The 23,679-nt window shown below is 43.1% G+C and overlaps 2 protein-coding genes across 4 annotated transcripts in view; one reads left to right on the top strand and one right to left on the bottom strand.

Moving 5' to 3' along the window:
- The window catches only part of lrrc49 (leucine rich repeat containing 49), a 60,846-nt gene extending 45,541 nt beyond the window's left edge, over positions 1-15,305 (bottom strand). For 2 of the 3 annotated variants that reach the window (XM_036980964.2, XM_036980967.2), the window contains exons 1-8: positions 11,036-11,357; positions 10,605-10,673; positions 10,360-10,435; positions 10,041-10,274; positions 9,762-9,870; positions 8,763-8,966; positions 7,575-7,641; positions 5,156-5,299 (exon numbers count right to left, since the gene is read on the bottom strand). In XM_036980964.2, coding sequence (XP_036836859.2) covers positions 5,156-5,299; positions 7,575-7,641; positions 8,763-8,966; positions 9,762-9,870; positions 10,041-10,274; positions 10,360-10,435; positions 10,605-10,673; positions 11,036-11,101 — 969 coding nt within the window. In that variant the 5' untranslated portion in view covers positions 11,102-11,357. Of the gene's footprint in view, positions 1-5,155; positions 5,300-7,574; positions 7,642-8,762; positions 8,967-9,761; positions 9,871-10,040; positions 10,275-10,359; positions 10,436-10,604; positions 10,674-11,035; positions 11,358-15,070 lie in introns of those variants that run through there. The other variant, XM_090238858.1, reaches the window with a different exon arrangement.
- LOC110526578 (la-related protein 6) lies at positions 12,010-20,998 on the top strand. Its single transcript, XM_021607669.3, has 3 exons — positions 12,010-14,953; positions 17,947-18,145; positions 18,765-20,998. Exons 1-3 carry the CDS (start codon positions 14,223-14,225, stop codon positions 19,881-19,883), a joined length of 2,049 nt encoding a protein of 682 aa, XP_021463344.3. The 5' UTR covers positions 12,010-14,222; the 3' UTR covers positions 19,884-20,998.
- Positions 20,999-23,679: the final 2,681 nt, after the last annotated feature.

The raw sequence follows: 23,679 nt of genomic DNA, 5'->3' as shown, positions 1-23,679 counted from the left end.
TTGGTTTTTGCTCTGACATGCACTGTCAACTGTGGGACATTATATAGACAGGTGTGTGCCTTTCCAAATAATGTCCAATCAATTGAATTTACCACAGGTGGACTCCAATCAAGTTGTAGAAACATCTCAAGGATGATCAATGGAAATAGGATGCACCTGAGCTGAATTTCGAGTCTTATAGCAAAGGGTCTGAATACTAATGTAAATAGGGTATTTCTGTTTGTTTTTTTTACAAAATGTGCAAACATTTCTAAAAACCTGTTTTCTCTTTGTCATTTAAAAAATATATATACATTTCACCTGTATTTAACCAGGTAGGCAAGTTAAGACAAGTTCTCATTTACAATTGCGACCTAGCCAAGATAAAGCAAAGCAGTTCGACACATACAACAACACAGAGTTACAATGGAGTAAAACAAACATACAGTGTGATAAGGGAGGTAAAGGCAAAAAAAAGGCCATGGTGGCGAAGTAAATACAATATAGCAAGTAAAACACTGGAATGGTAGATTTGCAGTGGAAGAATGTGCAAGGTAGAGATAGAAATAATGGGGTGCAAAGGAGCAAAATAAATAAATACAGTAGGGGAAGAGGTAGTTGTTTGGGCTAAATTATAGATGGGCTATGGACAGGTGCAGTCATCTGTGAGCTGCTCTGACAGCTGGTGCTTAAAGCTACTGAGGGAGATAAGTGTTTCCAGTTTCAGAGATTTTTGTAGTTCGTTCCACTCATTGGCAGCAGAGAACTGGAAGGAGAGGCGGCCAAAGGAAGAATTGGTTTAGGGGGTGACCAGAGAGATATACCTGCTGGAGCACGTGCTACAGGTGGGTGCTGCTATGGTGACCAGCGAGCTGAGATAAGGGGGGACTTTTCCTAGCAGGGTCTTGTAGATGACTTGGAGCCAGTGGGTTTGGCGACGAGTATGAAGCGAGGGCCAGCCGACGAGAGCGTACAGGTCGCAGTCATTATGGGGTATTGTGTGTAGAATGATGAGGATTTTTATTTATTTAATCCCTTTTAGAATAAGGCTGTAAGGTAACAAAATGTGGAAAAAGTCAAGGGGTCTGAATACTTTCCAAATACACCGTATGTGCATGTCAGTGGCAGTTTGCAATGGGTTACAAAATAAAGCCATAGCCTACTTTAGGCATAAACAAAATAAGGCTACTGTATGCATACAGTACCGTCAACCCACCACACCACTCAGTGACTTAGTTAGGGGGACTTTAATGGTGGGCTGCTCTAACACAATTACTGTATAAACAACTAAGGAGAAGAGGAGTGCATTCACTTCATGCCGTTCAGGCACCATTATACAACACTTTTAATGTGCTGTCTTCTACAGTTTATCAGAGGGCACCCAATATGTTCTCCCTGTTTATTGTGCTTATTATGCATTTTGGTTGAACCAAAATATTACATGTAACAACATTTTTATGAAATTGGAAACAATTAAATAAAAATGTGAAATTAAATTAAACAATAATATATGTTGATGATAATGCTAACAATACCCTAATATATTCAATATGCTGTAAACTATTGTCTTTTAGCAGTTTCACTCAATTCCTTATAATCAACCTAATAATTATGACACACCCCTCACTATTGCCATTCGTTGCACTAATTGCACTGTTTGTCTACATAACCTGGTTCAAGCATTCATGACATTACCCTGAAGAAGGCACAGTGACGCCGAAACGTTGGGTGTTTTACACAATAAATGACTAGGAGTTTATACATATGGTGTGTGTGACTCTCTTTGTTTTTACAGCTTACTGTCTCTAACACTAACAGTATTACAGGGATGCTGCCTCCGCAGGGGTGCTGTTGCCATAATTAGGATTATGGCTATGTCTGATTGGAGAAGTCGTGAAATAATTAAATCAATCACTGCATAAATAATAATGAGAGAGACAGGTGCGAGGAAGGCTGTAGTCTCTAACATTTGCAACACTGCTTTTATAGGAACATTTCTCTACTGCTACTTGAGAACACACATTAACAGTACTGTCTCCTGCTGCGTCCCCATAGTGACAGGAACGCTCTGCTCCTGAAATAAAGACATTAGATGACTGTGCGCTCCCACTCACAGTGTCACATAGTAGGCTTTGAGGAGAACGCTGCAAGGAATCCTTATAACATAAATTTCTGCATGCTGAAAAAATGCAATTCATACCACAGTATGAGCACATAGTCTACCACACATACACCTGATTCCCAGACTGAATATTCACCCCTGCTTCTCTGTCAGTGTAACAGGACTTCCAGCTCTGACTGTGGCTGAGTCTAAATTTAGAGTCTCAGACAGAGTGATGTCATCACTGGGCTGATGTGGTGCATAAAAAAGCCCACCTCCACTGTCTATCTCATCTTCTAACAGCAGGGGACCAGAGACGAGGAGGTGTGTCTGAACCTGGTGTCCGTCTCTCTCCTGCGTGTCCTGGGCTTCACCTCTACAGCTCAGCTCCACCCCAGCTATGCTGACAGCTGACGTGTGTTAGATTTTCTCACACACTGAGGAGCTCCCCTACAACCATTACTGTGCCAACACAACCTCTCATAACCGCTGTCTCTGCTGCACGCAACAACACTCTACAAAGAGAAGCGCCAACAAACACGTGTGTGTGTGTGTGTGTGTGTGTGTGTGTGTTCCTTAGTAAGTGCTACTGGTGACCTGGTCATTCAATGGCTGAGGTTGTTTAAGTTACTTGTCTTTTAGAGAGTGCATACAATATACAGACTAAAACCATACAGAACAGTATCTCACCCATTCATCACAAACAGAGTGATACTCTGTTACCATCATCTCCAAACTGTTCCATTTTAGGTGTAATTTGGGATGGTTTTCTAGGGTAAACAAACCTTTCAGACATGTACCATATGTAGCACAGTACCCAAAGGGTTATACATACAGAATGTCTAAAATACTGGCCTTCCATGTAACTGAGCCCAATGTTTAAGTGTAGGTTTAAACCTGTTTGGAAAAGTGCACTTCAATGTATTTGTCTTTCCCTTCAAGTCCTTTCCAAAAAGCCACTATATTCCTCTCTAGAATGAAAAGGAAAACATTTTAAGACACCTGAAAGTATCTGTGTTTAGTTTGCGCCTGCAATCCGAATAATGAAAGAGCCTTGAGAAAAATGCTGAAGGGTAGAATTTTTTCTCCACCCTCCCGTGAGGCCAATAAAACATTATATCCGATTATTAAAAGTGGAAGTAATTTCATCAAAACTTCTAAGTGGGTAAACAGGAGCTGTAGTTGATAAGATGAGACACTTCTGCTTTTATCTACAATTTTTCCTGCCTGGCCACGTGATAGAAGTCAGGATTAGACGTCCATCCATGTCTGAGGACGTCGGGAGTTGACATAGAAACTGGCGACTAGGCAACCGTGAGCGCTGTCACCTTCAAGAAGGTTTTGGTTTTGCTTGGGCGTGGTGGACAGGGATGGCAGACGGGAGTACAAAAGGAGGTTGCATGTTCCAATCCAGTGATAGAAACCTCAATCCCAAACTTCTTGACTCGGGCCCACCCCCTCTAGCATTGGGGAACATCCCCAATTCTATACATGCAATTCTATACATTTTGCCATGTCTAATGTGTATTCGTGATATTTAAGTGACAAAAAAATTACAACAATATCCATGGGCTAAAAAAACCTAAATAAAAAAATGTGGGCTAGTTGATCTGGACATTTCTGACAAGTTATAAATAGCTCTCTAAGGTATGCAATGACTGACATGACAAGAGGAACTGATGATGACCTACCCAATTTCGAAATTGCACCTTGTGAAGTCTACTATTACAACTTTCAAGAGTAAGTTTAGAGCCGGACGGAGTTCCTTAAAGAAAATGTATATATATTCTTGATCCCCGGGGGACGCGCCCCACAGTTTGGAGTTAATACCTAAACTTAACCTTAAACACGTTTGGAACTTCTAAATTTGACATTTGAGAAACATGCATGAACGTCTAATTCTGACATGAGAGCATCTTGAATTTTTCAGCATACCAAGTGAGGGAAGGGTTTGGAGATGTCAGATTTGCATACAAATGAAGGACCTGTTAAGGCCTGTTTGTGCTCCTCTGTTGATCAGAAATACTATACTATAGAAACGTAAGGGGAGGGAATTTCTGTTTCAAAAATATCCTATTTCACTTCCACTGGAGTCAGCATGAGGAGGGGTTAATGAGCTAGCTATTTCCCCCTTGGTAACCACCGTAGATGACAGGAGGACAAGTATGCTACTTCACTTCGTGTTTTTTCTTGGTGAGACATGAAACAGAAAAACTTCTAAATGTGATACCAAGACAAACATCAAAATAAGGAAAACATGCAAAGGCTTGTGCCAGCAGCGGAGGATGATAACAAGATGAAAGAAGAATCTGCAGCTAACATCATCATCTAAGACGAAAATTATAATCTAGTCTACACATGTCAATGCATGAGTAGGTAGGGGGACAGACACTGGCAACACCTTGGGGACGGTCAGAGGTTTGATGCACAGCAAGAAGCTTAAGCTTAAGCCGTTAGCTGTATGCCAACGAGTGCGTATATATCAAACCACGACAGTTGGATGTGTGCATTTGTTAAAATTGGCAGCATTAGCAACACAGCAGAATACTGTTCTTGCACAGTATATTGCAGAGTGGGGGGAACCATCCTCAACCATTACTGTAATGATAGAAGGGCCAAGCTGTTTGCGATCTTAGCACAGATCTGAATCACTACAGGCCTGAGCCATTACATCTGCACAGTGCATTAGTATGAGCCCAAAGGATTAGACACGATCCAGCTGCTTCAGTTCAGAACAGCCCAGGGCTCTGCTCTACCATCAGTCAGTCAGTAGCCCCCTCAGTATGTCATGCCTGCAGTCCCTCCACCAACTCTAGCCTGTGGCCCCTCAGATCCCAAAACCCAGCAACTCTCAGTATGTATGCTATTTTGTGTGTGTGTACAGTACTAACATGTATGTGTAACTGATAGATGTGCGTGCACACATACACAATGTTTTTAAATATATGTAAATTGTAAAGTATTTTGTCTGTAAGGTATTTTTCCAAGTAAGACTAGCTGTCGCCATTGGCGTTGACTAATGGGGATCCTTATGAAATAAAATCCCCTCCCCTCCCCTCCCCTCCTCTCCCTCACCACAGTGGAGATGCAGTTGCGTCTCAGGTTGATCTCGGTCAGTGAGTCCAGGCCCTGCAGGTTGTCCACCCTGGAGATGCAGTTCCCTGCCAGGTTCAACACGCGCAGCTCAGACAGGTGGGAAAGGTTCTCTATCTGGGAGATCTGAAGGCACAGGGAAACACAGACAGAAACATCACTGTGATAAACTGGTGAAATGTTCTCTTAAGTCATGATGAATGAAAGGCTCACACCATCAGGGGCTTGACTTGAGGCTGTGCTGCTGTAAATATATTAGGGAGGTGATAAGGGTGATTTTCAGTGTTGAGAAAATGTTCTGTCTTGTCTAAATCAAATGATGAGACATGCCAGTTCTGTTTGTTGTGCAAAATAAAACTTGAGTACAGCGGAAGTAGAGCAGACACCTGTGTACCGTGATTTACTAGCCTAAGGCCATTCCATATTCTCTGCTAAAAACAGCCCAAAATAAATTATACCTTCAAATGAGTTGGAGATAACTTCTTTGAATTTTTAACATTCAATGTTACCATCCAATTCAACCCTTACAATCACTCCTTTCGTTTCTGACCCACATTATCATAATTTCGATGTCAAAACAAAGTCAGTGTTCTCTTTGAACCATGAGTCCAAACGACATCCAGAATCCAAAAGGGTCAGTAGTAGTGAAATGTGGCCCTGGCCTCATTCTGGTTGAGGGGGAACTGTGGGGCCTCTTGTCAAAATGAAACTAACTACTTCAGGACCCATGGGATTCCCTGGTTGCTGTCTGTCTGTCTGTCAGTATGAGTGTGGGGCTGTGAGGTGTGTGCCACTCAGTCCGGTGTCCTCTCCATTTCAGGAAGAGGTCAGGTTTGCGTCCCAAATGGCACCCTATTCCCTATGTACGGGCTCTGGTCAAAAGTAGTGCACTATATAGGGAATAGGATGCCATTTGGGACACGCCCCAGAACTACAGTAACTACCACTGAGAGGCCGGCTTTTGGGGTTCCCTTTCCCTTGATGATGATACACTGCGTGTTACTCCAGGGGTCAAAGGTTGAAAGGCTCCTGCAGTGAGCTTGATGCAAGTAGACATGAATCAAGACAGACTGAGTATGGTTGTTAGCTTAGGGCAGAATCTAAATGAACAGTGAGCATCATTTAAAGGACAAAAGCTGCATAGAGCTCTGGAGCTCTGGCTAAAAGAGCCTCTGCTTTTCCCTTCCAATTAGGGGAGGGAGGGGGGTGACCGCCTGCTCTCCACATCTAAGCCCTTCCATGAGTGATACTGAGGCACACTCTTCTCTCTCTCTCCTCTTCCATAGCTTGACCAGACAGTGCTGTCATAGCCTAAACACTCTAAGGCCAGTGTAACAGTGCTATGTCATAGCTATCTATTTGTACAGAAAGTTGTCTAGCTGCCAGTAGTGAGTAGTAGAAGTGGTATCTCAGTTATGGAGTTCAGACAATAGGCCCAAGACACAGTATGTTCGTGGTCAGAAGTCACTGGAAAACAACGGCTGCTGGGTAGATTAACAGAAACCAATGTTTAATTGGGAATGAGAGTATGAGACACATGAAAAAGAGCAGCCGGAGTCAGAGAGAGGAGTCTCACAGGGACTCTGGGTTGACTTTCACTGGAACAATGTGGGTGATATACTGGCAGCACATTTCAAACAACCAGCACTGCGGACAGATTACTTTTCAATCCTATCCTCTTTTTACAGGTGCTGGCAAAATCCTGATTTGACACCAGCATTACTGTGATCCCCTCTCTTCACAGGCTTTTAATACGTTGTGACAGCAGCCAGATCATACTGTAGGCCTATCTAAGGAGAAAAGCTCATCAAATCGGCCTTCGCTCAACTTACCATTCATGAGTTGTAGAACAGCTTTATCAGGTTTTCCTTCATTGTAAAAGGAACAGAAATAGCCTTGCCTGTTAGAGAAATTACAGTAATTGAAGAAGAACTCTAAGGTAACCCAGAGCAAGACTGGGATGTGTGGGAGTAAGCTCCTAAATATGTTTTAATTTGGTGGGAAAACAAGAGAAAGGTAAAGTACTCTAGTAATGATGGCTGAGAAAGCACTGAGTTTCAACTAAAAGTACAAATATAACTCACTGCCTTCACACGACTTAATATAGAATGTACTCAAAAGCCTCACAACAGGAACCAATGCATTTGCTTTCCTGTAGTCAAGCCTGCTTGAGCTTAACTGTAGGGGCCCAGAGTCAGTGACGCAGTAACCAACCGGCAGTATGGGGGAGGTGGTAGTGCCTCTCTGCTCTTGCTGAACCTCACAGCTAGATATCACAGTCCCCCACTGGTCACCGTATTGCAAACAACATTACAGACAATAAATGCATGTGGGTGTATATTTAGAGAACAAAAAGGAATGTAAGTGAAGTTATACTTTTCTAAGGTTTGAAACATGGTACCTGATTGCCATGCAAGTCCAGAACATCTAGTTTAGTCAGGTTATCCAGACTGCATATCCTCTGGATTCTGCAAAACATTAAACAGACAATAATATTAACATCATCCTCTCTGGTATTCTATACAAGATATCTCTCCTATAACACAACGTTACTATGACAAAGAGCTGGTATCCCATCTGCTAACTAAATGGTTACCAGGCACAGGAAATGGGATTGTCAAAGAGCGGTAGGAATGGATTTTCTACTGATGGTTAAGTTGACTGTTTTCCACTGTCCTGTCATCCAGGATTGTCTATACAGACCAAACTGTAACTTAGGGAAGTTAGAATTTCCAAGGGACTGTAACCTATCAGAAACCTAAATCTGTGGTATGCTTTGCTTGAACGGTACCGCAGACTGTTCTGAAAGTGGGTTCTAAAAAGACAAATGTCAGGTTTTACAGACTCTGGAACAAAACCAGACCTCAGCAATGGGATCCCGGTGGCATTTGCCATGATTTGTGACTTTAATCTTCCTCCCTCCTGACCTTTAGTTTTAAAGTAAGGTGATGTTAGATGTAAGATTCACAAAGAGAGCAGTGGTATGGTTTGGTACAGAAATTGGGCACCTGCAGGAAAGCACTTTTCAATGGAGGTTGATATATAGGCTAGCTGTGCTGTGGCGGTCATACAGTATCACTTAATCCAAAAAGCAGGATGTGCATATCCCTACGGTAACATCTTTATAAATGTAAAGAAAAATCCCACCAAAAAAAGACAGCATAAAAAGTTTTTCATCTGAGCCGGCCGACACAGGGAGACCCATGGGGCGGCGCACAATTGGCCCAGCATCGTCCAGGTTAGGGGGAGGGTTTGGCCGGCAGGGATGTCCTTGTCCCATCGCGCTCTAGCAACTCCTGTGGCGGGACCTGTGGCGCATGCACGCTGACACGGTAGCCAGGTGTACGGTGTTTCCTCCGAAACATTGGTGTGGCTGGCTTCCGGGTTATGAAGGCATTGTGTCAAGAAGCAGCGCGGCTTGGTTGGGTTGTGTTTCGGAGGACGCACAGCTCTCAAAAGGGGTAAAAAAAATAAAAAAATTAAAAGGTTTTTCATCTGTCCTTGAAACCATGCACTGTAAAAGCACCAAAATGATTGGGAGCTCCTATCCTATTGTTCTGTTTGTATGCTTGAGACAGATAACACAAACCTGTTCTTGCCCAGCATAAGAACTCTGAGAGAGGCCAGGGCTGAGATGCCAGACATCTGGGAGATGTGGTTGTCATACAGGTCTAGGAAGGCCAGGTGCCGCAGATGAGACAGATTGTGGATGTGCGTGATGAGGTTGTGCTGAAAGTTAAGCAGCCGCAGCCTACCCATGCCCTCCAGCAGGGGACACTCCTCCAGACCACGCCTGACACACAAAACACAAAAGCATTGTCAACAACACCACTCTGTGAGAGGATGACCCTGTATTATCTTGTTATGATGCAGAGGAGAGAGGGCTCACAGTAAAAAAGGTACCAGCCACCTGATACCACACTGTCTGCCTTCCAACACTGGCAGGCAGGGTTCAGGAGATCTCATTATTCTAAGTGGATGAGGCTATGAATATGGTTTATTGTTGACTAGTCTCTGCTGAGTCCCCAACAAACGAATGATCCGGATTTCAGGGGAAATAGAAAGAGAGCCTGTGACAGGACTTCCGCTTTTGGATGTTAACAAGGCCATGTTCAGTTGCAAAACGTTCTCGAACGTTGCAGATAGAAATGACATGAATAGAGCCGATGTGATTCCTTATTCTACATATTAGAGATGCAAGTTTGATTTACATAGCCTATTTCTATTTGAATATTCCAGAATATTCCAAAATGTTCATTCCTGCTGAACGTGCCCGGCGACACTCCATCTTAACTCCTCCTCCAAATTTACTGGATTGTTTGAACAGTGCAGAAGAGAACTTCCCCGGCAGTTTTTTCCCCCCTTCTCAACAAGACCAGTATATAGAGGATCTAGTTTCAGGCGTTTCTTTTACACCTGCAAAGTTGACATGCACTGTCAGAGGGCAGGATAATCTTTATGAGGGACTTTGCTGCACCCTACTGGTGAGTACAAGCAATTACAAACTTGGCATTCCATTGCAGGACAGTGTACTGAGAAGCTCAACATAGACCACTGAACAAACAAAGCCATGAGTGTTTTAGCCTACCTGTCCAAATCTAGTCGCTCAGGACTCAAAGCACAGTCATCACGGGAACGAAAGGCAATTGGAAAACTAGAGGAAGAATTCTCACTCAATGATATGGCATCACCTGGTCCTGTTACAAAGACACATTTGTTCAGAAAAGCATTAGGTTTTACATGTCCAGAAGTATTTCACTTGAGCACAGAGCAGAATGTTCCATTAGACTGACTTTGATCCATGACAAAAAGCAGGGGGGATGGCATTGTTGAAGAGAGGGGGAGGATCCTGAGTGCAATCACTCACCAGTTGGCAGGGTGAGGGGTGAGGTACTGTGGGAGTTGATGGCCCCTGCACTGTGGGTTGCTCTCCTAGGCTTCACTCTGTGTGGCTGTGGCCCCAGGTCACCAGTCAGCCCACTGGGTAGAGCAGCAGCAGGGGGTAGGAGGGGACGCTCAGGGCCCATAAACTCACTGACAAACGCCAGCACAGGGGTGTGGAGAGGCCTGCCGCCACCACTGTCTGCATTAAGCCTGCTGTCTGGAGAGAAAGTACATGGTGAGACAGAGAAGACGGGGACAGGTAAGAGACTGTCATGGTGTCTTGTAACTTAGTCAGGTAGTACCTTGTCTTGGTGGATTCATTTTCATGGTGTCCATGTTTATCCCGTTTGTAAAGTCTTTAGACCATCGGACGTCCAGCTGTCAAATAAAACATTTAATGAATTAGAAATATATCATTATGATAATTAAAGGGCACTCAAGACATAATGTAATGCTTTCCATGTTCATGCATTGTCTCATTAAAATAGTATAATTTGGGGAATGGGGACACTCCTTACTGTGGATCTATCTACAAAGGCAAACTCACTGGTCTTTGAACATTTCTCTCTGGTATTTGAGAGTGCACTGCTGTAAAGTGCAGTTTATAGCTGTTGACCTGGGGGGGGGGGGGGGGGGGGGGGGGGGGGTGACAGAAAAAGATGAGGCAACTTAAGACTGGTAATTGTAACAATAGACGAACAACAACTAAGCCAAGAGTCCACTATATGGTTACTTTTCTATCTAGACAGCAGGCTTAATGCAGCAGGCTTGATAATATTCATGCATTTGTGGAGCAACAACATGCAACCCAGCCACTAGATAGATAGCAATCAGCTAGATAGATAGCAATCTTGCTCATTTATATGACTGTTACAGAGTTGCATTAGCTTTCTGGATAAGCTAGCTAGCATGCTAACTCTTTCCTAATAAAGACAAAGAGAAAGTAAAGATTATTTATTTTGGACACATCGTTCTTACCGTGGGGGAAAGACACCTTCCTGTAATGGCTGTATTGTTGTTGGTCTGCTGTCTTTGTTGCCGCATTTTTGCTAGTGTTACAACGTTGCTAGTCAGCTTGCTAGAATGTGGCTAACTAACCAGTTTTGTTGTTTAACGTCAATGCTAATTATTTTAAAATGTATTGTTGTGAACTGATGCTACAATGTAAAAATGGCTCATCATGTCACTGACACAGCACTAACTTCGCTGGCAACGCCCATCGTTTCTATGGAAACGAAAACACTTCTACCTTGGTTACACAACATCCTGTCTCAATATAAGTAATCCCGCCAACAACCCTAAAAATGAAAGGTTCCGCTTGTAGAATTACCGGTAGAATATGAATAGAATGGAATAGATCATTATTGTTAATTTGGTTAGGATTGAAAATCCAACTTCTGCCTAATCGATTTTTTACATGTCTTCTACTCTGCATTCCACTATACGGTTATACCCTGAGCTAAAGCCTAGGTATTAGGTTAACGTTACCTGTTATCAAGTCTCAGGCAAGGTTATCACCTTCTCCGCAATAACGCCAGTTTATAGGAATCACTGACCAAATCTGGGTCACGCCACCAATTTGACAAGAATGTGTTAGCCTGCTGAGCTAAACCCTAGGTCTCGGTTTTAGGCAAGGTTAGGCTATCACGCACCTAACCGCCTCCATTATTAATTTGTATGAGCAATACAAGTAAGGAAGTAATCCAAAGACATATTTCATAGCCGTGTCCTCTTACACTATTAGTGATGCACGCATAAACACTTTTTAAAAGAAAAAACTCCACTGGTGACCCTCTCATTGTTATAAAGCATTGGTTACACTGTCTCTCAACTCGAAAGGATAAGAGCTAGGAATCGACTCTCACTCAGACCCATCAAAGCGACATCCCACACACATGCTCATCACAAGGATATATTAATATATTCATAAAACTGACACATTTGTGGGAGATTATGTTGTAATCTTTTGTGACAAGCAGATAATGGAATGCTCTGAATAAATGACAGTTCTTCCACAATTGACCTAGCTACTTCTGTTGTGACACAATGTCACTGTTGTAATCATTTCTTTACCACATACAGAACAAATAATGGTCAGTATACTTCAGAGATAATTGTCCCACATCAAAGCATATAATTATGGTTCTGCAGTCAATCACTTCTGCAGGCATTTTATAAGGGCATGATGAAGTGGATTATATGAATGTGATATAATATCTCACAATTGCCAATAAAAAACATGCCGCTAAGACACAGGGATCAATGTAAATTGTCTGTCGTTATGTATTATGCATGGGGGGACTTGGCCAGTCAGAGCTCTCTGGGGTACAGCGGTCTATAAATATCTTGTCTGACTCAGAATGAGGGAGTGATGTGGAGCAGAAGTAAAATGCTGCACTCATCTGTAAATCGAAAAACATAAGATCTAGAATCCTTTAGGGAGAAACAGAATCCTTAATAAGACAAAAGAAAGAAACATTGTATTTTTTGTTGGCGATAAAACTAAGCAAACCCTTCAATATCAGTAGTGAGTTATATACTGTAGGTTACAGCACAGAGCATTTACAGACTGTGAACAATAGAGATTTTCTGTCAAAGAAAGGTGCTGGAGCCTGGACCCACAGAGTCAGTTTGTTCCACATACAGTAATAGCTGACGTACATGTATGCATGGATGAGAAACACACACCTTCTGACAGTCACCTAGGACAGACTCACAAAGGATTCTCTATTATCACCAGGGCATGTATATTTACAAAGACATACATGCATATTTTCCTTCAACTTTACTCCAAACATCTTTCATTCAAGGCAGGATTGCCCAATCATGTATCAGATGATTTTGTGAAAGATTGCATCACATTCACAAGCTCAAAAAGCTAAATGTTTCACAATGTTCCTAAGAATCTAATGACTACTGATTGATATACTTCCCTTCAGATTCTTCACAATTGGGACACAGGAAAAACACATATCAAATACAACTAAAGTGTAGATGGTAAATTAAACCTTGTAAAAACAGAATAATAAAGCAATTGTTCAGCTTTCTCTATCCAGATGTCCAGAATGGACAAAATCATACAGACAAAAAAAATGGTACATTTAAAATAAACCAACATATGTAAGATGCTTTGTAGTATTACAAATTAACACCCTTGTTGTTGAATGTTAAGTACAGGCGAATGGTGGTCACAATTGCATTCAGTCTGGACAAAGAGGAAATACCAGCTCTGCTCTGATCAAGAGAGGGGAGCTCATTTTAACTCAGCTCAGTTTACAGCAATCAGCTTACTCCTGCCAAAGGTGTCCCAAATGGCAGCCTATTCCCTATGGGCCCTGGTTAATTGTAGTGCACTTTAAATGGAATATGGTGCCATTTGGGGTGCAACTCATGTCTCTATTGGGGCTGTTTCCTGCTGCAGACACCTGACAGATAAGCTGTTGAGGGGGATGTTGGAACATCTTCCTGCATGGCCATTATCTGATTGATGTCTGCTCCTGGCTTGTGGCACTGGGAGGTACAGCACTGCTGCAGCAGGACATGTGGTTCAGAGTATGAGTCAGTCCACCAGCTGTACAACTCTTGCCAACAGGGTGGAGAAAACATCAAGTCATCTCAGGCCTGGCAACTGTATTAGCAATGGTGTAGCAGTTGTGGTGTGGGTGATGATTTACGAGTCCATGTAGGATATGATACACTCCTACAATTAAAAACAGTCAGCGAGTGTCATACGCGGCACACTGAAGGTTTGGAGATAACAGACCATGAATTGGATTATGGAAATCCTGACATCTTCAAAACTGTGTTAATAATTTTGTTGCAAAGGGCTATTTTATTATAGGCATACACAATCTAAAATAAAGTAAAAAAGTGAAAGCCACTGCTGACAGTAAATGCTTCATGACACTATATACTCTGGTGTCGTTTATTTGTGTCCTTCCCCATAGCAAATCCCTCAACAACCCCTGCGGTCTAATGCTAAAAGCCTATTATCCAATTTGCAGGTTCTGAGAAATGGGTCGGCCTTCATGATTGGTGCATTGCAATTTCCCCAATTGCATAACAGCACGTGGCATTTACACTTCAACGTCCCCTTATTTAGGACACGTGTGAAATAGCAGCCATTGTTTACTAGAAATAGTGACGAAGGGAAAAATACACAAAAATGCAAACATTGGTAAACGCATTTATCCGTTGTCTCTATTTTCTCCTCCCTCCCTCTTGGCTCCATCTTGGAGTTTGCTGGTGGATTGGGGATGAGTGCGGAAAGATGACATGGCCCAATCCCAGAGCGCGTTTCAAAAGCAGAACGCTTCTTACATATCAGGAAGTAACCTTACAAGACCGCTCCATCCCTTCGGTCTCCCCAGTTCCTAGCTGCGTCTCGCTAGCTGCTAGCTCCACGCCACCCCAGGGTTCTCCGTGGGGTAGAATTTGGGGGCTCTGGCAAGCTGTGGAGCGCATCTTCGGGGCTTCCTTGGCCATCCACCGGTGTGGGTGTCAAAAGCGTCGAGGTGTGTGTGCCCCGTATTCTTGCGACTTCAATTGTTGTATTACAGGGAATAAATGCTTTCATGAAAGCACTACCACTGGTGTAGCCGAGGAGGAAGTGAACGAACCGGGAGAAAACGCATTTATTTCGGGTAAAATGACGAGTGCCACCATGGAGTTTCAGAAACATATCGAATCTGCATTAGGTTCGTCAGCGGGACGGGAAATCGACGAGGTAATAATTGTGGATCAACACCTGCAGGAGATGGGGACTCAAGTGATGATAACAGTGGCTATTCAGGCGGCAGACGACGAGGAACCAGAGGAGGAGGTGTCCTCAAACAATCTCGATTTCCTCGGAGGCAGCTGTAGTGAAGACGAATTTGGAAGACATGATAAATCCAGGTAAATGTTTTGTCTTGTAATGGCATGTCTGTCTGTTGTATCCTCCTTTCTAACGTTCTGATTTGATTGTTTGTTATTGGAATGAACCTTATGTATGCTAAAATACTGCATACTTACTTTTTTGTCGTTTCGTGATATTTCAATGTGAACTTCAATTCCGCAGTGAAGAGTTATGGTAATTGCCAGACAGCTTCTAACCACCTGTGGACGGGCATTGTAATCCCATTGACGTAAAAGAAGAGGCCGATTTGGATGGCACCTTTACACTCATTGCTCTAATTCCCCTGCGTCATCCCCTGCTTTCTCAACCTGGACTCTCAACCTGGACTCAATGCAACCTGGACTCAGACGTAACATAGTGTAATGACCCTGGGTTTATAAGCGCGAATATCGACTCTGCCGCTCGTACAAGCTTTTGGGGCACAGTCGATAGCACGCTGGGCTAGAAGGTCGAGGGTTCGAGGCCTGCTCCCTGCCTGTTTCATTACAATAGTAAATGTAAATCCGGGGCACTCCAAATAGGTTCAGATGTTAAGTTTCGTATGGTGGAGTATGTATTCATTTGTGGATGTCCATCCAACTTGTATGATATGTTAGGAAATGCAATTTGCAAAATGTGTGACAAGTTACGAATTCCACACTTATATATTTTTACACATTGTTGTGGCTAACGTTAGCTTGGTTAGAGAACACATTTGTGTTGTAGACCCCCCCCCCCCCCCCCCACCCCCCCAAAAAACTGCTTGTCCTGGGGTTACAATGCAAATGTGTACTGTTGGGGTACTCGAGGACTGGCGTTTAAACACTGGGTTAAAGGGGAAGGGTTAGCACAGTAGTAAGTAGTTGCTCCGTTGTCCGTGATAATTCTGACACGCAACCTTTAGGTTGTTAGAGATTTGTCGACTAACCACGTTCGTTTTTTGCCTTAAAACCACTTTGGGCTAGGGGGTGCTATTTTCACGTCCGGATGAAAAGCGTGCCCAAAATAAACTGCCTGTTTCTCGGGGCCATAAACTAGGATATGCATATAATTGATAACACTAAAGTTTCTAAAACTATTAAAATCATGTCTGTGTATAACAGCACTTATTTGGCAGCTGAAACCCCGAGGACAAACCATCCAGGATTATTTTGAGAACTGTTTTCTATGGGATACTAGATTTGAGGCATCTGGTTGCAGTTCCTATGGCTTCCACTAGATGTTAAGTCTTTAGAAATTGGTTGATGTTTTTCCTTCGAGAAATGAAGAAGTAGCCCTTTCCTTTCTGGGTGTCGGGCCAAGTGGACTGTTTGGGGCGCGGGACCTGGAACTCGCTCCACTTTCATTTAATCCGCTATTGAACACAGTATATTCCGTCTTAAATTTGATAGATTATTTACGTTTTAAAATACCTAAAGTTGGATTAGGAAAGTTGTTTGGACCAAGTTTACAGGTAATTTATTAGATCATTTGTAGTCATGTTGGGTGAGTTGGAACCGGTGTTTTTCCTGAAACAAACGCGCCAAAGAAATTAACATTTTGGGGATATAATGATGGAATTTATTGCACAAAAGGACAATTTGTGATCTTTATGGGACATTTTGAAGTGCCAACAGAAGATGTTCAAAGGTAAGGCATGAATTATATCGGTATTTCTGAGTTGTCGCGCCTGGCGGGTTGAAATATGATTGTCATGTGTTTGTATGATGGGGTGCTGTCCTCAGATAGTCGCATGGTTTGCTTTCGCCATAAAGCCTTTTTGAAATCTGAGATGGTGGCTGGATTAACAATAAGTTTTATTTTGGTTAATTGCACTAGTGATTTACTGAAAGTTAAATATTTCTCATTTGAATTTCATGCTCCGCAGTTTCACCGGATGTTGTTGAAATGTTCCGCTAGCGGAACCTCTAGCCGTAACAGGTTTTAACCAGCCGGTCTTAACCATACGAAACGTATCATACTAAATTGAGTGTTCAGATTTACATTTACGATGTTATGTCTAGTCTGAGACCAGGCTGGCTATTTTTGCCCTTGTAAATCCCTGTGACCGAGTGCTAATGTATGGCTATGTGGTTGGTATGTTTAATTTAGGTAGTCTGAAATAAATTCATATTCTTATCCAGGTCAGCCAATACATCATAGTCAGTCTTGCGGTGTTTCTCACTTGCAACAATGTTGCACTTGTTTAGGGGCATGGAACATTTTTAGTTTTCACATGGTACTTTTGTAACCAGTGAACTACTCATTGATGCTCTTTGACCAGCTTATTATTGTGGCAGGAGAGAATAAGAGGGTGACAATTGCTCCCTTTACAGTGGCGTTGTGTGTGTGGGGGAGGTGTTGCGCCCACATATTTTGTTGAAGGGCTTCCCCTGACTTTAACACAGTGGGTTGGATGCTGTAATCATTACGTTGTCTGGGGTATTCGGCTAGTGTCTTGCCTAGCCTGCGGGATGGGATCGCTGTGTGAGGAGGATGACTCATCGACACAGTAATGTCATTCAGACATTCACTCTTATTGCAGCCGGCAATGCTGGCCTGGCATACCTGTGCAAATTTTAAAGTCCTCTGTCAATAGAGCTTTGATTAAACCTTTGTTTTGGTGTGGCAGGCAGTAAATGACTACATTGTTTGATTTTGAAGTCTGGCTGATATGGTAAATAGCCCTGTCCCTGTGGGGGAGGCATGTAGTGTGGCGATGACTCTGCACTCTTCAGATGGAGAGGTCTTAGCAATTTCTGTTCATGTTGGCGGGACACCCTGTGGTGTTGCGGTTCTGGCAGAGAGCAGTGTGACGGTCACACTGTGGTTAGGCAGCCTGTCACTACTGTCACAGGAAGAATCTAAAAATGAAATCTGAGGAAAGAGTCAAGATGGCAGATCTCCAGCAGCTCTTTTCAGCATGTTGCCATGGGTAATGGCTGAGGCTGTTTTGATCAGTTCTCCTGCCAAATCGGTTAAGCTCCTGCCTTGTGTCTCTGTGAACTGGCATGTTATCCATTATCTTTCTCAGTGGCGCTGGCACGAGTGGCGGTGAGCTGGAGGAGGAGAGCTGGCAGCCCCCAGACCCAGAGCTGACCCAGAAGCTGGTGGCCCAGATCGAGTACTACCTGTCGGATGAGAACCTGGAACACGATGCCTTCCTGCTCAAACACGTCCGACGCAACAAGCTGGGCTTCGTCAGTGTCAAACTGCTCACCTCCTTCAAGAAGGTAATGTTTGATCTCCTGCTGACAGTTTGGTGTCTTGATATTGAAATATCAATTGAATTCCCTGGGGGCTCATATAACTGAATGCAACAGCTGTTCCTAGTGTCAATATGGCAAGCTGTTGGTGCTAGGAAGTGCATTCTCACATGAGTTGGCGGCGGGAGCATCTGGTGTGAATGAGGCTCATACAGGCTCATTGATTTTGGCTGTTTCCTTTTTCAGTTTACACTTCCAAGAAAAATATCTGTTTTTCTCCTCTACTGGTTTAATTTCTAATGTTCACAGCTGCATGAATACTGTAATTGTTTTAGGTTCTAGGAGGAGCTAACAATAACAGCAAATTTGTTGCTGTATTTACCAACAAACATTTTGAAATTTAGGAACTGTTAAACAACACTTAGTAGTAGCCAGTTACTTGATTTGCCTTTTGATAGCTGTTGCTTACATAGAAATAATCTCATTCTAGACCTGTGGCTGCTTATGTTATCGTACTGCCATCAGAACAAAGGCTTTTTAGTTTTCAGGATGTATGAATAAACAAAGGAAGTTCTCATGCAGGATGCTGTCTGTAAAAGTACTGACTTTCACTTCCGATTATCTCTAACAGTTGTTTTCCTCCCAGGTGAAGCACTTGACACGAGACTGGCGAACAACTGCATATGCTCTGCGCCACTCGACAATACTTGAGCTAAATGATGAGGGGCGCAAAGTGCGTCGCAGATCAACAGTGCCTGTGTTTGCCAGTGAGTCTCTGCCGAGCCGCATGCTACTACTCAGCGAGCTGCAGAGCTGGCCAGAGCTGGGTGTGGCGGTGGAGGGTGGGGCTGGCGACGGGAGTGAGGGTGGCGCTACCCAACAGGAACAACTGATGAAGCTGCTGCTGAAAGCGTTTGGAACATATGGAGCCATAGCCTCTGTGAGGGTGCTGAAGCTTGGCAAGGACCTGCCAGCCGACCTGAAGAAGCTGAGTGGCCGCTACACACAGCTGAGCACTGAGGAGTGTGCCATCGTGGAGTATGAAGAGGTGGAGGCTGCAGTCAGAGCCAACGAGGCTGTGGGCAGCGAGGAGGGGACAGGGTCTCTGGGGTTGAAGGTGGTCCTGATCGGCACCAAGCCTCCCAAGAAGAAGGTCCCCAAAGATCAGCGTCAGCGCGAGGAGGGAGTAGGAGGAATGAGGAAGAGCCACTCACTCAACAGCCGGGTACGGGAGCTTCAGTATCACGAAGACTCTGCCTGTAGCTCCTCAGAGACTGAGAGCAACCCCACCTCCCCCAGACTGGCCCGTAAATCCCGCTCTGTCAATAAGCTAAGTCCCACTGGAGGGGGTGCCACCTTCCAGAACAATCACCTGAGCCCAGCTGTGTCCCCACGCACCAGCCCCTGGTCAAGCCCCCGGGCCAGCCCATGCTCCCAACGCAAGTCTCCCCACTCCCATAAGTCTCCTTTGGCCAGTGAGGGCAGACTGAGCCCTGAGGCTGGGCGACGTTGGGCGGACTACTCCTCAGACAGCAGCCTAACACCGTCCGGTAGCCCTTGGGTCCAGAGGCGCAGGCAGGTGGCCTCCCAGGAGAGCAGCCCAGTAGGGAGCCCCATGCTGGGTCGAAAGATCCAGGGCGCAGACGGGCTTCCGCCAGGTGTAATGCGTCTACCGCGTGGGCCTGATGGAACACGTGGTTTTCACTGTGGTGTGTCCATTGGTGTTGCTGAGAGGGGAGAGAAGACCGCTTCTACCCAAACCTGACACTCAGACCCCCACCCCCCCTATGCCCCCAGTTCTAAAGCAGTACACTGAGTACAGCGATGAGATTTGGCCCAGTCCTTTGGCCACTACATTGACATTCTTCATCCCCCGCCCCACATTTGAATGGTCGTAGATTTGTTCTGTTTAATAGTTGTTTGGAGATTTGCCTGTCTTTGTTATACTTTTTATACAATATTTTGTTTAAAAACATGGTGATGCCTAATTTATGAATATTTAAGATACATTTTGAGTTTATTAAATTCAAAATTGAGTACTGTATTTGACACAAGTAATGGTATTTGTCACCTCCCATTGCTATCTAAGGTGTTGAGCATGGGGCGGGGCAGAGATTTACTTCAGTAACCCTATTTTACTTTTTTATTGGAAAGTTTCCAGTGTCAGTCTTAATGTGTAAAATCTCATTTTGTATGGATGGTGTGAACATTGGTATGGGCACATGGCGTGGATATCACCATATGCCTTTTGCTATTTTTGTCTATTGAGTATCTATTGAGACATTGAGTGTCTATTGAGTTTGCTCCTTAAACTGTGGCCATACTTTCCCTGCCAGAAGGTTGAACAGTTATCACATGGACTACTTTTTTATTTTTCCTTCAATTTTTTTATTTTTTTCCTGGATGCCTAACTTAAGCTTCCAAAGTAGGGGTTACTCTCCTAGCTCTGCAAAAAATGAAAAATATTAAATGGGGGGCCTTCCTTGGCTGGAATCTGTTTCTATCAGTGTATAGCCTCTGCCGAGTCCCCAACAACCTTTTCAGGGGAAATGCAAAGAGCCTGATCAGACTTCTGCTTTTGGACGTTATCAAGACACCACTCCATCTTAACTCCTACACATTTACTGGATTGGTTGAACAGTGTAGAAGAGAACCTCCCCTGACACTTATTTTTCTTGTCAAGACCAGTATATAGGGGATCTGGTTTCAGGTGTTACTTTTACGCCTGCTATGTCGGGTTAATCAGTGTGTAGCATGCTGGTAGTGGGGGATGCAATGTTCAGGTTTGAGTGTGCAAAATGGAGATGCTCTTGAACTCTTGACATCTGAGCTGGGGTAATGTGCATTTTCTTTATTGTACAAAATAAATCACAAATTGCATTTGGCTTGTGGCAACATTTTTCATTTACATTCGATTAGGAACATAGGAATTGGTATTACTGTGAAATTGCTTTCAAATGCTCCTTAGCAACCACAAAGGTCTGACACAAATCCAGTATCTCATGCTGGGATGCTATGAAATCAGATGTGTGATCCAGCTTTAGCAAGATACTACATGTATCAACTTATTAATTACTGTATGACTATTGGAAGTTAGAACTACTCAGTTCCAGTTCATATAAGAAAATCAGTCCACTGAAATAAATTAATTAGGTCCTAATGTATGGATATCATGTGACTGGGAATACAGATAGGCATCTGGTCACAATTTAAATATTTTTTTCAAGTAGTGTGGATCAGAGAACCATTCAGTATCTGATGTGACCATTTCTCATGCGGAGTTGATTCGGCTGTTGATTGTGGAATATTGTCCCAATCCTCTTCAAGGCTGTGTGAAATTGGTGGGAATTTCAAAACGCTGTTGTACACATCAATCCAGAGCATCCCAAACATGCTCAATGGGTGACATGTCTGAGTATGCATGCCATGGTAGAAATTGACATTTTTAGCTTCTAGGAATTGTATACCTCCCACACAGTTTACCGAAACCCTTCAATGGATTCTTTCAGATTAATTCTGACATCTATATAACACAATACACTGCAATAACCTTCACCTCACATAGAGAATTAACTATCAGATACAGAGGTCCCATACTCTGGAATTCTTACCTTCACATTGCCAAAACCTCATCCGGTCAGCCTGATGAACCAAACTACCCAATAATCCCTCCATGTAGCCTCACTCACATAATCACATGTTTTTTCTTGTTTACTGAGTATATATTATGTGCAATTATTCATATGCTTTGCTTAACTGATTGAACAAACTATTTTTTTTACTTATTGGTGTGGTTTTCATATAAGCCCCTTTGGGCTTCTAACCTTAACTGCACACCATTTTTACCTGTTTATTTTAATCAGTACTGTTTTGTCTTTCACTTTTCTTTGGTGCAAAAAAAACAAACTAAAAGCTACAGATCCTTGCGTTATCATGCTGAAACATGAGGTGATGGCGGCGGATGAATGGTGCGACAATGGGCCTCAGGATCTCTTCGTGGTATCTCTGTGCATTCAAATTGCCATAGATAAGATGCAATTGTGTTGTCCGGCCATACACCACCACCACGAGGCACTCTGTTCACAACGCTGACATCAGTAAACTGCTGGCCCACACGACACTATACACGTGGTCTGCAGTTGAGGCCTATTGGACGTACTTCCAAATTCTCTAATATGACATTGGAGACTGCTTATGGTAGGGAAATGAACATTAAATTATCTGGCAACAGCTCTCGTGGACATTCCTGCAGTCAGCATGTCAATTGCACGCTCCTTCAAAAATGGAGACGTTGCATTGTGCTGTGACAACTTCACATTTTAGTGACCTTTTGTCGCCTGCACAAGGCACACCTGTGTAATGATCATGGTATTTAAGTAGCTTCTTGATATGCCACACCTGTCAGATGGATTAATTATCTTAGTAAAGGAGAAATGCTCACTAACAAGGATGTAAACAAATTTGATAGACAAGCTTTTTGTGCTTATGGAAAATTTCTGGGATTTTTTATTTCAGCTCATGAAACATGGGACCAACACTTTACATGTTGCATTTATATTTTTGTTCAGTGTACTGTATAACATCCTAGGAACCAGTAGCCTGTTGCTGGGAGATCCAGTGAAATGCCAAACTAATTGTTTCTTGCATAAGACAGGAATAAATTAATAGTCTTTTGTCTTCATCACTCGCGATTAACAATTCTAAACTAATCATAGGGGATTTCACCACAATGGAAGTTGTGTTCAGATTCACTTAGGATTGTTGACTCTCAATGAATTTGAACATGACTGTCCTATTACTTAAGAGAACTCACGTGCTCATAGGAGTAATGATATTCACAATGTTTCCATAAATGTCAATTAACCCAGTAAGACTGCTTTCATTTAATTAAAGAATTACCCTGTTCTGTTCAGTACTGATTGTCTCGTATCATCAATTGGACAGTCTAGTTTTGATATGTTTTTAATCGGAAATGACTAGGTGATATGGTGGTTCTATTGCTGTTGTATTTTAAGATGCTACTCATTGAGATACACGTCAGCCTCAACTAAGAAGTGTTTGGTTAAAAATACATAACCCAAAATGAAACTATTACTTACAGGTTGTATTCATGCTCAGTGAGATATATGGCATAGTGAGGATGACTGGCATTTATTATTCTAACTGGGTAGCCTTGCCAGCCAAAATGTAGAGGTGGCGGTCAGTCAATTCGGCGCAAACAATGGGCCAAACACTTATTCTGTTGGAGGTGGTACATAACAGTAAGTGAGGAACTGGGGATGGGGAGCGTATAGAGAAATTTACTGCAGATTAGCCAATGAGAAGCGCTGACACATGCTAGCACCAATTGTATGTTATATGGTGTATGTATTCACATAACCAGTAGTCAGTAAGCTCTTGGTTTACGTTAGTGAGTTTATCTTTCTGTAGGCCTGTATTTCTGTATCCAGCGGCACTGCCTCAAAGATGTGGCACGGCATTTTACTGTGTGAAAAAGCACAGGCATCTGTGAAAGAATGTAGAGGTGAAGTCTAGGTCAATCATCATGGAAATACCAGATG

This window comes from Oncorhynchus mykiss, chromosome 6 (genome assembly GCF_057628025.1).
Source record: "Oncorhynchus mykiss isolate SJ-2025 chromosome 6, ASM5762802v1, whole genome shotgun sequence".
Taxonomy (NCBI): Eukaryota; Metazoa; Chordata; class Actinopteri; order Salmoniformes; family Salmonidae; genus Oncorhynchus; species Oncorhynchus mykiss.
Note: the sequence above shows the minus strand (reverse complement) of the source record. Positions and strands in the feature narration are given on the sequence as shown.

Bases quoted from the DNA above. Each gene is read 5' to 3' on its own strand.
- LOC110526578 (XM_021607669.3), top strand. From the start codon at position 14,223: ATGCAAACATTGGTAAACGCATTTATCCGTTGTCTCTATTTTCTCCTC. The intron at 14,954-17,946 runs GTAAATGTTTTG...TATCTTTCTCAG, and splicing joins GGAAGACATGATAAATCCAG to TGGCGCTGGCACGAGTGGCG. The intron at 18,146-18,764 runs GTAATGTTTGAT...TTTTCCTCCCAG, and splicing joins TGCTCACCTCCTTCAAGAAG to GTGAAGCACTTGACACGAGA.